Source organism: Thamnophis sirtalis, unplaced genomic scaffold (assembly GCF_051295495.1).
Source record: "Thamnophis sirtalis isolate CommonGarterSnake01/CBP01778 unplaced genomic scaffold, rThaSir2_p1.2 scaffold_2, whole genome shotgun sequence".
NCBI classification, from domain to species: Eukaryota; Metazoa; Chordata; class Lepidosauria; order Squamata; family Natricidae; genus Thamnophis; species Thamnophis sirtalis.
In genome coordinates this window covers 61,014,842-61,033,273 of record NW_028261382.1, presented here as the reverse complement: position 1 = coordinate 61,033,273, position 18,432 = coordinate 61,014,842, and the positions used below count along the sequence as shown (strand labels likewise).

Sequence of the window (18,432 nt, the reverse complement as noted above, 5' to 3'; positions counted from 1 at the left end):
GGGGAAAATATCTTGAACTTTCAACTGGGTGGGGAAACCCGGGAAGCTTTCAGATTCTGGTTTCCCCAGATGTGCCAACATGGCTTTCTTCATAAATTGGGACTTTGAGCAATACTTTGCCTTGGACTCTGATTTAATCTTGGGTGTTATTTGGAACCCTGACACCACGAATGGAGGGAATCCTTGACTTACAATTATTCATTTAGTGAGTGTTTGAAGTTACAAGGGCTCTGAAAAAAGTGACTTACAGGGGGTCCTCGCACTTCTGACCATTGTCGTATGCCAGCAGTCGTGTGATCAAAATGTGGACACAGAGGGCCTGTGATTTCTTCTGGTTTCTCTATCCATTCCTGCTGGCTAGAGGGTGTGACGCTTTCTGCTCTTGCAACAGAGTTGGGATTCACAGGCTGTTTTAGATATGCCGAAAAGAAGAAGAGCAAAAGGTGTTTGGCAGACTTCCACCCTTTCAGAGATGATAATGAAAGAAACCCAGAATTGTTTGGAATCAGAATTGTTAGAGCAAAACAGTTAAAAAAGTAAAATAGGGCTTTCTGAAGATCTGGGGCATTTTAAAGTGGGGAAGATGGCTCTGACTACCACTTTAAAAGCGAAGAATTTAGGAAAACTCTAAAGTTAAATAAGATTTCATTCACGCTGGTTGCTGGGGATTTTTTTTAGCTATAATCACATTTTTCTGTGTGTGTTTGTGTATAGATAGATAGATGGAAAGATAGTTGATAGGTAGATGATAGATAGATAGATAGATAGATAGATAGATAGATAGATAGATAGATAGATAGATAGATAGATAGATAGATAAGATATCAGATGAGATAGATAGATGATAGATAGATAGATAGATAGATAGATAGATAGATAGATAGATAGATAGATAGATTAGATATCAGATGAGATAGATAGATAGATAGATAGATAGATAAATAGACAGATAGATAAAATAGATATCAGATGAGATAGATAGATAAATAGATGATAGCAAGATAGATAGATAGATAGATAGATAGATAGATAGATAGATAGATAGATAGATAGATAGATAGATAAGATATATGGATGATAGATAGATGATAGAAAGATAGATAGATGATAGAAAGATAGATGATAGATAGATAGATAGATAGATAGATAGATAGATAGATAGATAGATAGAAAGAAATAGAGATAGATAAGATAGATAACATAGATAGATAGATGATGGATGGATAGATAGATAGACAGATGATACATTAGATAGATAGATGATAGATAGATAGATAGATAGATAGATAGATAGATAGATAGATAGATAGATAGATAGATAGATAGATGTTTAAAGCTCTTCCCTATTATCCTTCTCTCTGGAATACTGTTGCCTTAAAATGCAGAAATAAGTTTATGATGTGACAATTCATTTACCTTACTGTGGATTTCGCGGACTTCCATCTGAAGGTGACATTGAATAATATCTACAGCTGTTTTAAAACGTTTTCTTTCTTTTAAACAGGGAAGAATGAATATGACCTTCTTGTTATCGGAGGAGGTTCTGGTGGCTTGGCTTGCGCTAAAGAAGGTTCGTAGATGGGATTTGTGGTGCAGAATTGTCATCCTTAGATGGGAAATATAACTTAGAGAAGTTCATTTGACTTGTTTGTTTGGAAAATTTATTTTGATCTTCATCTCATATTCTGATGGGTTGTCAGACTCCCATGGGACCCTGCAGGGGCAACTCTCTAGGCTGTGTTTTGAGTCCAAGTTTGGTTGAGCATTGCTTCTTCCCAGATGCCATGTGGTAAATTCATGTGGACGGCCACTCCCACCTTTGTTATGTAGAGTAGCTCAGGGCCCCTACTGGCCCATTGAGAAAGGTGGTGCTATTAAAAATGAGTCTGTTTCCTGCCTAAAAACACGTTTTCCATTTCTTATCCAGGGAAAATATAATATTCCGCCTTTTCAATATTTCCTAGGTTATTTCATTCTTCTAGGAGAGGGGTGGGTGCTAACTTCCTATGCTTAGATAGGAAATATAACTAGAGAAGTTAATTTTACTTCTTCGTTTGTTTGCAAAATCTTGCAAGTCTCAAAGGACAATTCTTCCCCCTCTCCTTTACCGCTTGAGAAAGTAGGGAGGGTCCCTTCTGAGCATTTTTCTCCATTTTTATCCAGCTGTGAGCTAAGCAGTCCCTTATCTGAGTAATTCCCTTGACAGCATCTCTTTGCCAAGAATCTCTCCCAAGCATGTTTAGACCATGACAGCTGTCTCCTTTACAGGCCAAGAAACTAGGGAGGGTCTCTCTTGAGCTATCGGCTACGCTGTGTTGTGGGCCCCCAGCGGCCAGCAGAGCTGGCAGCAGAGTCAGACAGTGAGGAGGTTGGGGAGGAACCTGGGCCACTCCTGGAGGCTGGGGAAGGCTCTGACGAGGGCTCTGCATCAGAGGCAGAAAGGGGACCAGGGCCGTCCGACAGTTATCAGCTGCCTTCAGAGTCAGACATCAGTGAGGCAGAGGAACAGCTGGAGCCTGTTCCCAGTGTGCACGTGCGCAGAGCTGCCAGAAGAAAAGAACAATTAAGAAATCAGGGTCGACGTGAGAATAAAGCCACAGGGGAACGGTGAATGGCCCCTCCCAAAGGAAATAAAAGAGGAACGAAAGGGGAGGGGGCTTTTGCAGGAAACAATTCGTTCGTTCATTAGTTTCAGGAGTGTGAAGATCTGTCCGTGAATCTCAGAGACTCTGTGCCCAGCCTTTCCTTCCACAGCCCTATGTTTGGAAAATATTGACAGGGCAGCTTTCCAAGCTAGATAAGGTCTGTGGTCATAAATATTCCTTTGAAAGACTTTGCCAGGCCTTGGCTGAATGGGAATGAGAGGAATTCACATTTGTTTAATAAAAGGGATTTTGTCGCAACCAGGACTCTGCTTGGTGCTTTTTGGAGAAGCCAAGATCAGAATAAAGCGGGACGTAAAGTGAGATTTGTACATTAAGTGTGGAACCTACTGGGTCAGACTAGACAGCCTCTTAGGGACCCTTTACTTCTATATTAAAAGCCACATAGACAGAGTTGGAACTTGCAAAAGAACAGGAAGCAAGTGCCTAACCACAAGATGTACCTATGTCAAAACTTATGTCAAAAGTCCAAGGTTCAATTAAAGTTCGTTAATGACACATACTCCATAGCAAAAGGAGAAGTAAGACCCCCGTCTCCTTATAAGGCTTTCTCTTCAAGGTAACCACTAAGAAATGAGTTAAGTGTTTCCGTGTTACGCTGCCTTTGAGAATGTATAAGAACGCGTGCTTCGATAATGAAGGTTGTTCAGAACTTGCAATGCTAGCCATGGGCTAGCTTTCTGAACCTGGCTGCCAAATAAACTTTTCCTGTATCCGAGAAGTCTAAAGCCTGTCATTTTTCTGCAACAAGAACATGCTGTTGCTTATCGTTCCTATGGTGGCATCGCTGACTGTTTTAGCGTAATGCCATGGGGTGGAGTGAAACGCGGACTGTTTTCCTGTTATTACACCGTCCAACATTAAAGCGTGTTGTTGCTACTTTGGCAAACTGGTTGGTCTCCCAGAATTGTCATATTTGCTGCTAACCACTAGAGCAGTGTTTCTCAACCTTGGCTACTTGAAGATGTCCGGACTTCAACTCCCAGAATTCCCCAGCCAGCGAATGCTGGCTGGGGAATTCTGGGAGTTGAAGTCCGGATATCTTCAAGTGGCCAAGGTTGAGAAACACTGCACTAGAGGCACTGTGGGACCAGTTTTTATTTTTGTGCATGGGAAGGCAAGGCCCAAAGCGTTACCACAGTGCCTCCTACTGGTTAATAGCAAATGGATCAAATTGCAAAAAAAAAAATGTTGGAAACCGCCCCTCGACAAGAGAATTTGGGGGACGCAACAAATAGAAGATGCTTATGTACAGCTTCAGTTGTCTTTGGGCCAGTTCGAAGAGCATCGCTATGACTGTATCCCTTTCTTCAAACACGCCTGTAACTTTGATTTCTCTTCGTTTAAGCTGCCCAGTTTGGAAAAAAGGTAGCTGTCCTGGATTATGTGGATCCTTCCCCAAGAGGTAAGAAGCAAGCGAATGAATCTGTCCTTGTTGTGACTTGAAATGTCTAAGGCTGGCTGGGGGAATTGTGGGAGTTGAAGTCCACAAATCTGAAAAGTTACTCAAGGTGGGATGCCCCCGATTTAGAGTGATGTAGGTATAGATAGGGCTCCACTTACGATCACAGTTGAGCTTAAAATTTCTGTTGCTCGGTGAAAAATTTGTTAAGTGAGTTTTGCTTGAAAATTTCCGAGAGTGGGCGGCATACAAAATTAATAAATTAATTAATTAATAAATAAAAACCCCATTTTAAGACATTAAAACCCCATTTTAAGACATTAAAACCCCATTTTAAGACTTTTCTTGTTGCATTTGTTAAGTTTGAATTTTGAATTTGAATTTAATAACATTTATATGCCGCCCAATCCCGCAGGACTCCGGGCGGCTGACAATACAGAATAAAATCAAAACAGAAATATAAGGAAAAGAAAAGATAGATTTAAAAACAACACACCATGCACTCAGTTCTAGATGGGGCTGGACCGTATTTTGGGGTCAACAGCCCCAGGCCTGCCGGAACAGTCAGGTTTTAGTGGCCTTACGGAAGGCCGAGAGAGTGGGAAGGGTCCGGATCTCTGCGGGGAGATCATTCCACAGGGCTGGAGCAGCTACAGAGAAAGACCTCCCCCGAGTGGTGGTCAACCGGCATTGCCCAGTCGACGGCACCCGGAGGAGGCCCAGCCTGTGAGATTTTATGGGTCGTTGGGAGGTATGTGGCAGGAGGTGGTCCCCCAGATATCCAGGTCCCAAGCCATGTAGGGCTTTAAAGGTCATGACCAGCACCTTGAAGCGTGTCCGGAGACCGATGGGAAGCCAGTGCAGCTCGCGGAGGATAGGTATAACATGGGTGTATCTAGGTACACCCGATATCGCTCGCGCGGCCGCATTCTGGACCAACTGTAGTCTCCGAACACTCTTCAAGGGCAGCCCCATGTAAAGCTCATTGCAGTAATCAAGCCTAGAGGAAGTGAATCATTGCGGTGGCCAAGTTAGCAACACAGTTGTTAAGTGAACTTTGCTTGCTTCTCGAAGTTCATAAATGCAAGAGACAGCATAGTTGGATGTAACTAGTGTAGCCTGCCAGCGGCAAATGGAGCTGGCAGCAGATTCAGACAGTGAGGAGGTTGGGGAGAACATGGGCCAGTCCTGGAGTCTGGGGAAGGCTCGGAGGAGGGCTCTGCGGGGGCCAGGGCCATCTGACAGTTATCAGCTGCCTTTGGAGTCAGACATCAGTGAGGCAGAAGAACAGCTGGAGCCTGTTCCCAGTGTGTGCATGCGCAGAGCTGCCAGACGAAGGGAACAGCTAAAGAACAGGGGTTGGCTTGGGAATAAGGCCACACGTGGACAATGAATGGCCCCTCCCAGAGGAAATAAAAAGAGGAGCGCAAGGGGAGTGGGGTTTGCAGGAGATCATTAGTTCATGCCTGCATTCTTGCCAAGTATAGCGGTCAATATTGGCCTGTCCACTCTCCAAGCCTGATAAAGGTCAATAATTATGAACTACCTTGAAAGACTGTGAGTTGCCAGACGAAGGGAACAGCTAAAGAAAACGGGTCAACTTGGGAGTGAGGCCACAGGTGGATGATGAATGGCCCCTCCCAGAGGAAATAGAAGAGGAACAAAAGGGGAGTGGAGTTTGCAGGAGACAATTAGTTTGCTTCATTGGTTCATGACTCTCCAAGGCTCCTTGCCAAGTTTTGCAGATCTCGGCCTGGCAGCTCTCCAAGCCAGAGAAGGTCTGTGACTGTAAATCCTCCCTTGAAAGACTTTGCTGGATGTGAATGAGCAGAACTCACAGTCAATTCATAAAAGGGGTTTTTGTTGGGACCAGGAGTTTGCTTCGTGCTCTCGGGAAGCCTCGGTTAGAACAGTAACGGGACATTGCTCAGGACGTGCGAAGAAGTTCCCCCAATGAATGAGGGTGTGGCTTTTTGTCTTCTCCAGGAACCAAATGGGGGCTTGGTGGGACGTGTGTGAACGTGGGTTGCATTCCGAAGAAGTTGATGCACCAAGCGGCTCTCCTGGGACATTCGGTCCGAGATGCTCAACATTATGGCTGGAACGTACCCCACCGTATCAGTCACGACTGGTATAAGACAACTCTACTGTGTGTTTTTTGCAACTTACCTGTGCATAAGCCCTTCAAAAGAGCCTAGAAAAGAAAGGCTGCAGGACCATGATGGCGACACATTGGCAAACGGCCTGAAAACAGCCAAAAACGCCCCCCAAAATGGGGCGTTTTCTGGGCCATTTCTGGACTGTTTTTCTGCTGTTTTTCGGCACTGAAAATGGCCCCAAAAAACAGGCTGAAAATGGCCCGAAGAAAGGCCTGGAAACAGCCCGATAAACAGCCTGAAAGGGGCCCTGAAAAACAGCCCCACAACCAGCCAAATAACAGGCACAGGCAGATGGTCTTTGGGTTTCCAATGCTCTGGCAATCACAAAGACCAGGTGGCCAGCATGCACACATGCGTGTTCCGGTTTGGGCACTCGGTGCCCAAAAGATTCACCATCACTGTTGTCATTGTCTTCTACTGCAGCGTTTCCCAACCTTGGCAACTTGAAGGTGTCCGGACTTCAACTGCCAGAATTCCCCAGCCAGCATTCTGGTTAATGATTAAATGTTTACATCAATTCATCTTACCATCAACTCCCAAAAATGATTATTGGCTCTTCTGCTCTCCATACACCATATTTATACTTTGTCCATCACTTCTTCTCCCTCTCTCCTCCTCCTCCTCCCTACCTCCTTTCTTCCCTCTGTCATCCTTCTCTTCTCCCCCTTCCTCTCTCCTTCGCCTCTCTCCCCTTTCCACTCCTTCTTTCTCTCTTCCTCTTCCCCCCTACCCTCTCTCCTATCCCTCTCTTCTTCCCTTACCTCTCTCCTTCTCCTCTTTCCACTCCTTCTTTCTCTCTTTCTCTTCTCCCCTTACCCCCTCTCCTATCCCTCTCTTCTTCCCTTTACCTCTCTCCTTCTCCTCTTTCCACTCCTTCTTTCTCTCCTCCTCTTCCTCCCTTCCCCTCTCTCCTATCCCTCTCTTCTTCCCTTTACCTCTCTCCTCTACTTCACTCTCTCCATCTCATTTGCTTGGTGTATTTTAGCTTCTGAGCGAGCTCCATTTTATGTTGATGGTATTTATAATTCCTTTTCAATATACATATTTAATTTTAACATATATCTTCCTCCTTTTTTTAAAAAAAGAGAGAGAGAGAAAAGTATACATATATAGTAATTGTGTTTTTAAACGCACACAAACACACATCGGTTTAAAAAGCGGGGGGAAAGTTTCCGCCGATCACGTGGTTCAACGCTGATCTACGGAATTGTTGGAAGCTATTTTTTTTTACTACCAGTTCACAGAATCAAGGATAATCGCCCCTACCAATTTGGCTGAACCGGGAGGATTTCACCCCTGTTTTAAATCCCTTAAATCCACCCAATTTCTACATTTTCTCTGTCTCTCTCTCTTTGTCCCCCTCCCCCCAGGTCTGTGATGTCCAAAGGAGTTCAAAACTATGTCAAATCCTTGAACTGGGGACACAGATTACAGTTGCAAGATAAGTAAGTGCCTCTTTCTCTCCTGTGCTTCCAAGCATTCGATTTAATTTTTGAAAAAGTCAGTGTAAACGTGGAGTAAAAGGTTCAGTGGAACATTGCTTTCTCTCACCCATGAGAGGATCAGTTTCTTCCCAGTTGTATCTTGCTTCGGGACCCCTGGCTTCCCCTGGTAATTTTGCACACCCAAATCCTCGTTTACTTGTTTCAGCTTGTTTTCAAAAAGAGAGCGGACAGTCACTTATCTGAAATGGCATAGATCAGGGATTGGCAACCTTAAACACTCAAAAGAGCCATTTGGACCCGTTTCCCACAGAAAAAACACCGGGAGCCACAAAAACCCTTCCCGTGCCTGGCTATTTCCTGAGCGGCCACAGAACTAGCCTATGTAGTTGAATTAAACATTCTGTTTTCTTCCTATTTTTGTTAGGTATAATTACTGATTGTACAGTTATAGAGACTAACCTGATTTTGCATTTAATAACCGCAGCAAGACTGCTGGTGGCGCAATACTGGAAGAAGGAAGATTTGCCTACTATTCAAGAATGGACATTAAAAGTAACAAACTTAGCAGAGATGGCTAAAATATCAGCATATCTCAAGGACCACTCAAATGAGAGATATAAATTGGAGTGGAGAAGATGGATTGACTATACTCAAAATAAATATGGGACTAAGAAATTCCAGATAGCTTATGACTGAGGCAACAAGGAATGACATAATCTGTTTAGAGTTAGCCTAGCAAAGAGGAGTTAAAGCTCAAATGATAGAGGATATTAACTTCTTACTTTTAAGTTTATTTTAGAATATTTTTGTTAAAGATTTATACCCTGTATTGGTTCTGGGAAGTCGGGGGAGGGAAGGTTGGGAGGGAAGGGGTTTGGGTGGGGAGGGTAGAGGGAGGGAAGTAAACATTTGTAAAAGTTTTTTTTTTTTCCAAAATTTTCTATGAAAAAAAAACATTCTGTTTTCTTCTGAAAAGTTTCTTTTCTTGGGTTTATCCATGGTTGGCCTACTGGGGGTCGAAAAGCTCAATAAATTGCATGCCAGCAGGTGATTGGTGATTGTGACACATATTTTCAGCAACAGGGAGCCACAGCAGAGGGGTGAAAGAGCCACGTGCAGCTCCAGAGCCACAGGTTGCTGACCCCTGGTATTGGCTCTCCTGCTTGAGCAGGAGGCTGGACTAGAAGACCTCCAAGGTCCCTTCCAGCTCATTCATTCTAAGCCTACTATTGCAGATCTTAGTTTCTCATGATTTACTTGTAGTTTTAGTTCTATCTCTGTTTTGTTTCTTTTAAAGAATCATTTGTTTATCTTAATTTCTCATCATGTCCCAATGATCGTAATCGTAGCAAAGGAAGCTAAGATAGCGCCCAGGGTGATAGGCGCCTTGGGTGCAGTCCCAGAAGCATCTGAATAGCATCGGCATTGACACAATCCCCACCAGTCAATGGCAAAAGGCAGCTTAGCTTGGAACAGCTTACATCCCCTGAGGAAGCTTTGATATAATTAAACAAGGGCAGTAAAATCTGCCTCTCCCAGATCCCTTCATCAAATGCTTAATTGAGAGTAAAACGCAGAGAAGGTGATGTAACTGGCTTGCAAAGGAATTTGATATAGGAGTTGAGTGGACATATCTATTATTACTACTGCTCTTACTGCATTTATCTTCTCGTTTTCCTCCTCCTTCTCATTTCCTCTTTCTCCCCCCTATCTCATCCTCTTCCTCCGTCTCTTCTTCCATGTTCTCCTTCCCCTTTTCCTCCTCCTTCCCCACCCTCTTCTTATTTCTCTTCCTTCGCTATCCCTTTTTCCATTTTCTCTTTCTCCTCCTTCTCCACTTTTCTCCTATTCCTCCTCCTCCATCTCATCTGCCCCTTCCTCCATCTTTCTCTTCTCCTATTCTTCCTCCTCCTCCTCTACCCTTTCTTCCTTTTCCTCCTTTTCCTTCTGCTGCTCCACTCTTCTCCTATTCTTTCTCCTTCTCGTTCCATCTCCTCCTCCTTCACCTCCTTCTCTTCCTTCTGCTTCTCCACTCTTTTCCTCCTTCTCCTCCATCTCATCTATCCCTTCTTCCTCCTCTCTTTTCTCCTATTCTTCCTCCTCCATTCTCCTTTATCTCTTCTTTCATCTCCTCCATCTCATCTATCCCTTCTTCCACTTCCTCCTCTCTTTTCTCCTATTCTTCCTCCTCCATTCTCCTTTATCTCTTCTTTCATCTCCTCCTCCTCCATCTCATCTATCCCTTCTTCCACTTCCTCCTCTCTTTTCTCCTATTCTTCCTCCTCCATTCTCCTTTATCTCTTCTTTCATCTCCTCCTCCAGAAAGGTGAAATACTTCAATCTGAAAGGGAGCTTTGTGGATGCTCACACCATCCGTGGGGTAGCAAAAGGAAACAAGGAGGTAAGAAGTCTCTAACCCTGTGATGAACCTATGGCGCATGTGCCACAGGTGGTACGCAGAGCCCTCTCTGCGGGCATGCGAGCTGTCACCCAGATGTCTCCATCGCGCATGTCTGCACGCCTCCCACCAGCCTGCTGATTTTTGGCTCTGCCACACATGCTCAAGGTGGACTCAGCCTTCCGTCCTTCCGAGGTGGGTAAAACGAGGACCCAGATTGTTGGGGGCAAGAGGCTGACTCTGTAAACCACTTAGAGAGGGCTGTAAAGCACTGTGAAGCGGTACATAAATCTAAGTGCTATTGCTATTCCTTCCTCCCTCCATCCCTCCCCTTCCTTTCCCTTCCATCCATCCATTGTGCACAATGGTTAGAATGCAGTATTGCAGGCTGACTCTGCCCACTGCCAGCAGTTCGATCCTAACCGGCTCAAGGTTGACTCAGCCTTCCGAGGTCGGTAAAATGAGGACCCAGATTGTTGGGGACAAGAGGCTGACTCTGTAAACCACTTAGGGCTGTAAAAGCACTGTGAAGCGATATATAAGTCTAAGTGCTATTGCCATTATGTAACCCATAATTGCCATGATATGATATTATACTTTGGGAGAGAACTATATTTTCCCAGTGTGACATGAAGACCCCGGATGGCCTAAAGATGCTTGGTCTGAATTCCTCTTCCTGTTTTTTCTTTTCTCTTTAATTATTCCTAGACGCTGCTCACCGCAGACCACATAGTTCTTGCTACTGGCGGCAGACCAAGATACCCCACAGAGGTAACCTTAAGTTTCTTTAATACTTGGCATTAACATGAGTTAACTTCCGGGCAGCTTTTTGGCTGATCTGTCGCGAAAGTTTGATTTACAGAAGGACTTCTCCCCTGATGTCTGGACTCCTTTTATATAAAGTAATAGTTAGATGGAAGGATTGGAGGTTAAAAAATGGCATCGTTAATGTAAAGGTAAAGGTTCCCCTCGCACGTATGTGCTATTCCAGGGGTCAACAAACTGCGGCTCTGGAGCCGCATGTGGCTCTTTCCTCCCTCTGCTGCAGCTCCGTCACCGGTTGGCACCACAATTTTGAGAGGAGCTTCCGGTGGGGGGTGAGGGGGGAGAAGCACATTGCGCCAGGAGAAGACGATGGCAAGGGGAGGTTTTTCTGGTTGTCTCCACAATTGATGGGGCTTTCAGTTATGACAGGTAGAGGAAAAAGTTCGCCGCGCTAGGAGGAGACTCTATGGTGAGGGAACTGAACTTCCGGTCAGCTCCAGAATTGAACAGGGGGCTTCCGGTTAGGACCTTTGTGGCTCCCGGTGTTTTCTTTTCTGTGGGAAATGGGTCCAAGTGGCTCTTTTGAGTGTTTACGTTTGCCGACCCCTGCGCTAGTCGTTCCTGACTCTAGGGGGCGGTGCTCATCTCCGTTTCAAAGCCAAAGAGCCAGTGCTGTCCGAAGACGTCCCCATAGTCATGTGGCAATTTTTTTTACATGCTTTCAAATTGCTGCAGGTTTTCAAAAATAGACCAGACAACCATTTGACCGGGATGATAACAAGATCCGCTTTGAACAGAGGGTTGGACTAGAAGACCTCCAAGGTCCCTTCCAGCCCCATAATTCTGTTTCTTCCTATTTTCAGGTCGCAGGAGCTCAAGAGTTGGGAATTACAAGCGACGACATTTTCTGGCTTAAAAGATCCCCTGGAAAAACGTACGTCTTTTCTAGCTAGCCCTGTCTGGGCAGGGGGGGGGGGGGGATTTTACATGATTGCCATTGTTATGCAGGCTGCTTCGAGCTGCCTCATCTAATATTTGGCTGCTAAATCAAATTATCCTTTGAGGCAGGTCTTTCTCCAAAGCCTGTGATGTCGTATCACTAGGCACTCTTGAGTGTGTGAGGCTTGTTGCACTTTGGTGGACCACAAGAGGGCAGCAACAGTTTGTGTTAGTGAATAGTCTTCCTTCCAATGCGGTGATATCTTTGCTATTATGGAGGAAAATACCCTTAGTATCCATCTAGCCTGGCTGGGTTAAATGCATGAAGCAGGAATGGGGCTTCCCTCCCTTCTCATTTACTTCCTTTCTTCCCTTCCCTTCCTATTTACTTCCTTCCCTTCCCCATTAATTTACTTCCCTTCTAATTTACTTCCTTTCCTCCCCTTACCCATTTATTTACTTCCCTTCCTTTCTCATTTACTTTCTTTTCTTCCTTTCCCCATCTATTTACTTCCCTTCCCATTTCCTTCCTTTCCCCATCTCTTTACTTCCCTTCTCTTCTCATTTCCTTCCTTTCCCTCCCTTCCCCATCTATTTACTTCCCTTCCCATTTCCTTCCTTCCCTTCCCCATCTCTTTACTTCCCTTCCTTTCTCATTTACTTTCTTTCCTTCCTTTTCCCATCTATTTACTTCCCTTCCCATTTCCTTCCTTTCCTTCCCCATCTCTTTACTTCCCTTCCCTTCTCATTTACTTTCTTTCCTTCCTTTTCCCATCTATTTACTTCCCTTCCCATTTCCTTCCTTTCCCCATCTCTTTACTTCCCTTCTCTTCTCATTTCCTTCCTTTCCCTCCCTTCCCCATCTATTTACTTCCCTTCCCATTTCCTTCCTTCCCTTCCCCATCTCTTTACTTCCCTTCCTTTCTCATTTACTTTCTTTCCTTCCTTTTCCCATCTATTTACTTCCCTTCCCATTTCCTTCCTTTCCTTCCCCATCTCTTTACTTCCCTTCCCTTCTCATTTACTTTCTTTCCTTCCTTTTCCCATCTATTTACTTCCCTTCCCATTTCCTTCCTTTCCCCATCTCTTTCCTTCCTTTTCCCATCTCTTTACTTCCCTTCTCTTCTCATTTCCTTCCCTTCCCCATCTTTTTACTTCCCTTCCCTTCGAATTTACTTCCTTCCCTTCCCTTCCCCATCTACTTACTTCCCTTCCTTTATCATTTACTTTCTTTCCTTACTTTTCCCATCTCTCTACTTCCCTTCCTTTCTCTTTTCCTTCCCTTCCCCATCTTTTTACTTCCCTTCGAATTTACTTCCTTTCCTTCTTTTCCCCATTGATTTATTTCCCTTCCCTTCTCATTTCATTTTAAGAGCCAAGGTGGCGCAGTGGTTAAATGCAGCACTGCAGGCTACTGCTAGATCAGCAGTTCAGCGGTTCAAATCTCACCGGCTCAGGGTTGACTCAGCCTTCCATCCTTCCGAGGTGGGTAAAATGAGGACCCAGATTGTTGGGGGCAATATGCTGACTCTCTGTAAACCGCTTAGAGAGGGCTGAAAGCCCTATGAAGCGGTATATAAGTCTACTGCTATTGCTATTGCTATTTCCTTCCTTTCTTCCCTTCCCTTCCCCATCTATTTACTTCCCTTCCCTTCTCATTTACTTCCTTCCCTTTTCATTTACTTCCTTTCTTCCCTTTCCTTCTCTTTCCCTCCCTTCCCCATCTATTTCCTTCCCTTCTCATTTACTTTATTTGCTCATTCCTTTCCCCATTCCTCTCCCTCTCCCTCCCCTTCTCCCTCTCCTGCCTTAGTAAGACCATACCTGGAATGCTGCATCCAGTTTATGGTCTCAAAAAAAAAAGATGCTGTGGAAAAAATGCAGAGAAGAGCAACTAGGATGATTAAAGGCCTAGAAACTAAAACGTATGAAGAACCGTTGCAGGAATTGGGCGAGGCCAGTGCAGAGAACAGAAGAATTAGGGGTGACATGAGAGTATTTGAGGTAATCTAGTATTTGAGGGCCTGCACCAAAGAAGAGGATTCAAATTATTCTCCAGAAAACAAGACAAGAAACAATGGATGGAAACTAATCAAGGAGAGAAGCAACCTGCAATTGAGGAGAGATTTCCTAACAGTGAGGACAATGAACCAGTGGAACAGCTGGCCTCCAGAAGGTGTGGATGCTCCATCACTGGAGGCTTTTAAGAAGAGATTGGACAGCCCCTTGTCTGAAATGGTATGGGTTTTCCTGCTGGAGCAGGGGGCTGGACTAGAAGACCTCCAAGGTCCCTTCCAGCTCTGTTCTGAATTGAAAATAGCTTGGAGGCCCTGGCCTAGAGTATCCCAGAGAAATCGGGCTGGGCATCCTGTTACGTGTGTTTGCAAAAAAGCTAAACAAATAGTTTTACGCTGTTGAGAGATTTCTCTGAAAATGGGCTCCAGCCCCCTTCTCTTCTGTTGCATGTTGTAACAGTGTCATAGTAGAAGTTCCCTGTTATTTATACTTTGCATTCTTCAGCTTTAGTCAAAATAAGCCCGAAGGGGTACAGTAGCAGCCCTTTGCTTTGTCAACCACCGATGGGGGGGGGGGGGTGAGTGGGGGGAGAGACGCTGGGAGTCTGCATTTAGGGGGTCTTCCCCCCCACCCCTTTTTCAGTCCTCCTTTGGCGTTTTGTTTTTAATCTGTTTGGATTATTGCCTTGCAAATGGCCCGGCTGATGTTGATCAATGGGCTGTCTAGAAGAGAGAGACTTACTCCAGGTTTTGTCATATGAAGGTGTGTCCTTCGGCTGTGGTTCAGCATTTGCAATCATAGTCAAATAGAGCCTGAGAATGATATACATAGCAGAATAACAGAGTCGGAAGGGACCTTGGAGGTCTTCTAGTCCAGTGTTTTTCAACCTTTTTTGTACAAAGGCACACTTTTTCCATGAAAAAAATCACGAGGCACACCACCATTAGAAAATGTTAAAAAATTTTAACTCTGTGCCTATATTGACTATAGGCGGGTGTTTTTCCCACAGCACACCTTACACTATGTCACGGCACACTAGTGTGCCGCGGCACAGTGGTTGAAAAACACTGTTCTAGTCCAACTCCCTTGCTCAGGCAGGAAACCCTACACCACTTCAGACAAAGGGTTATCCAACAACATCTTAAAGACTTCCGGTGTTGGAGCATTCACAACTTCTGGAGGCCAGTTGTTTCACTGATTAATTGTTCTAACTGTCAGGAAATTTCTCCTTAGTTCTAGGTTGCTTCTCTCCTTGATTAGTTTCCATCTGTTGCTTCTTGTTCTACCCTCAGGTGCTTTGGAAAATAGCTTGACTCCCTCTTCTTTGGGGCAGCCCCTCAAATATTGGAAGGCTGCTATCATGCCTAGTCCTTCTATTCATTAGGCTAAACATACCCAGTTCCAGCAATCGTTCTTTACATGTTTTAGCCTCTTTCAACTCTTGTTATTCTACATTCTATTCTATTCTATTCTATTATTTCCTTATTCTACTCTCCTCTCCTCTATTGCTATTCTATTCTATTCTACTCTACTCTACTTTATTCTATTGCTATTCTACTCTATTGCTATTCTACTCTACTTTATTCTATTACCATTCTATTCTACTCTACTCTATTGCTTTTCTATTCTATTCTACTCTACTCTATTGCTATTGCTATTCAGTTCTATTCTCCTCTCTATTGCTATTCTATTCCATTCTATTATTCTATTCTACTCTATTGCTATTCTATTCCATTCTATTCTACTCTACTCTATTGCTATACTATTCTATTCTCCTCTCTATTGCTATTCTATTCCATTCCATTCTATTCTACTCTACCCTACTCTATTGCTATTCTACTCTCCTCTACTCTCCTCTACTGCTTTTCTATTCTGTTCTATTCTATTCTATTCTACTCTACTCTATTGCTATTCTATTCTATTCTCCTCTCTATTGCTATTCTATTCCATTCCATTCCATTCTATTCTACTCTACCCTACTCTATTGCTATTCTACTCTCCTCTACTCTCCTCTACTGCTTTTCTATTCTGTTCTATTCTATTCTACTCTACTCTACTCTATTGCTATTCTATTCTATTCTCCTCTCTATTGCTATTCTATTCTATTCCATTCCATTCTATTATATTCTACTCTACTCTATTGCTATTCTATTCTGTTCTATTCTACTCTATTGCTATTCTATTCTATTCTATTCTCCTCTCTATTGCTATTCTATTCTATTCCATTCTACTCTACTCTGATTCCAGCTCTAGTCTGATTCTGGTTCCATGTGAACCTCCTAGGATAGGCTCCCCTTGCAGACTCCAGGTAGAATCTCATCCTGGTGCCCCAGGAGATTGGACTAGAAGACCTCCAAGGTCCCTTACTAGCTCTGTGCTGATCGAACGCCTGCCGAACATTTCGCGTGGATGGCTTCAGATAAATAACCTGCAGGCACATTCCTCCCCCCCCCCACCCCCCTAGGGATGACAGCCCAGAGCCTCCCTCGAGAGAGCACATCATGCTCGCCTCCTCCTCCTCCCCCGAAATGGAATTACATTATTAGTACCTGTAAGGATTAGCAATGACATCGGCATTGTCTCGGCCGAGTTGGCCACCCGCGTTTAAATTTGTCTTCTGGAGGAGCTGTCACTTTGGGCACACGGTCTTGGCGCATTCCTTCCATTTTTTTTTTCTTTTGGCAAAGGGGGTGGGGGGGTGGGGGGGGTTAGATCTCTGGGAAGGGGGTTTGAGGGGTGTGGAATCCTGCTTGCAAATCATCCGTAGTCCATCAAGAGAGATGGGGGGGGGAGATGGGACTGTATCCGAAGATGCTTCCCCTCACCTCCGTTTTCTGCTGTCAAGGGAGCTGCGTGGAGGTTTTTTTTTTAAAATGTTTTGTTTGCAAAAGGAATTCTTTCTCCTGCATTTCTCTCGTTTTCTTTCGCTCTTTAGGAAAAAGAGAGGAGTTTTATTTTAATTATTTATTTCGACAGGCTCCAGCTTGCCCCAAGGCTTCAGACCTCGATGGTCCTTTTAGCTGCCTTTAGGGTGTGCTCTTAATGGGTCCTTCTAGCATCCCATGTGATTTTCTTTCCCTTCTCCTTTTAACCATTTGACTGCTGAAATTCTGGATCGCCAGAATAGGTTTCAGACCAGAAATAACTTTTGTTGGGTATAATCCCAGAAATCTATGTTATAGGGACTACATCAGTGGTGGGTCGCTCATCCCGTTCCAACCAGTACGGTTGGAACGGGGCCAGCGGTGTCCTCGTGCACGGGCGCAGTTCACACATGCGTCTTAGCGCCTGCGCGATGCTCCAGCTGCTTGCGGAGAATTGCGCAGGCGCTGTATGTGCCATGCGTCTGCGTGGAAGCGCAGAAGCCTTCAAAGACCAGTAAGGAGCGCGGGCGGGCAGGTGGACCCTTCGGCGTTCCCGGAAGTTACTTACTTCCGGGTTCACCGACCAACCGGTCCGCGCAGACTGCCACGGACCGGTTGAAACCCACCCCTGGACTACATGTTTAGTTTTGCGTGTATTGACAACAGCAATATTGTATTTGCCCAATATTGGTGTGCAGAGATGGACATTAAAAAATAAAGGACAAAGGAGACACAGAATAGTGCTTAACATGGAATAGATTTTACGAGTGGTTAGAGATAAGAGGTAGAAATTACATGAAGAAAGATTACTGCTATGTATGAATTAAATATAAAGATGGTTTATAATTGCAAATAAGCTCATATAATTAATAGAATTACAAGCAAGCTGATATAAAGAGAAGTCTAGTAAAAATTATTCTATTATAATCGTTATTGGTATATGTATTAATATTTCTTTTTGTTCTTTCTTTGGTTTTTTTTGTAAATGATATGCCCTGACAATACACTGTATTCAAAATGTTTATGAATTGAAAGAGAGAGAGAGAATAGGTTTCAGAGAGGACTTTTTTGTGCTGCTTGGATGGAGCCTCAAGAAGTCTTCTAGTCCAACCCACTGCTCAAGGCAAGAGAGAGATACCAGAAGTGTCTTCAAGAGAACAGCCTTTGAGGTTTACAGATGAACAGAGTTGGAAGGGACCTTATAGGTCATCTAGTCCAGCCCCCCCCCCCAATCAAGCAGGAGACCCTAAACCGTTTCTGACAAATAGCAGCCCAGTCTCTTCTTGAAAGCTTCCAGTGATGAAGCTGCCACAACTTCTGAATAACAGAATAATAACAGAATAACAGAGTTGGAAGGGACCTTGTAGGTCATCTAGTCCAACCCCCCGCCCAAACAGGAGACCCTAAACCGTTTCTGACAGATGGCAGGCCAGTCTTTTCTTGAAAGCTTCCAGTGATGAAGCTCTCATAACTTCTGAAGGCAACTTCTGTTCCATGGGTTGATTGTTCTCACTGTCAGAAAATGTCTCCTTATTTCCAGGTTGAATCTCTCCTGCTTCAGTTTCCATCCATTATTCCTTATCTGGCCTTCGGGTGCTTTGGAGAATAGCTTGACACCCCCCCCTCTCTGTGGCAGCCCCTCAAATATTGGAAGACTGCTATCCTGTCTCCCCCGGTCCTTCCCATGCCCACTTCCTGCAACCGTTCGTCATATGTTTTAATCTCCAGGGCTTTGATCGTCTGAGTTAGATTCAGATTAACAGAGTTGGAAGGGACCTTGT

The 18,432-nt window shown here is 44.3% G+C and overlaps 1 protein-coding gene across 5 annotated transcripts in view; it reads left to right on the top strand.

The window, feature by feature from the left end:
* The window catches only part of TXNRD2 (thioredoxin reductase 2), a 44,985-nt gene that overhangs the window by 3,725 nt on the left and 22,828 nt on the right, over positions 1-18,432 (top strand). For all 5 annotated transcript variants that reach the window (XM_087705741.1, XM_087705742.1, XM_087705743.1 and 2 more), the window contains exons 2-8: positions 1,505-1,570; positions 4,012-4,068; positions 6,052-6,196; positions 7,595-7,669; positions 9,992-10,070; positions 10,776-10,838; positions 11,696-11,766. In XM_087705741.1, the coding sequence (XP_087561867.1) occupies positions 1,505-1,570; positions 4,012-4,068; positions 6,052-6,196; positions 7,595-7,669; positions 9,992-10,070; positions 10,776-10,838; positions 11,696-11,766 (556 nt within the window). The remainder of the gene's footprint in view (positions 1-1,504; positions 1,571-4,011; positions 4,069-6,051; positions 6,197-7,594; positions 7,670-9,991; positions 10,071-10,775; positions 10,839-11,695; positions 11,767-18,432) is intronic.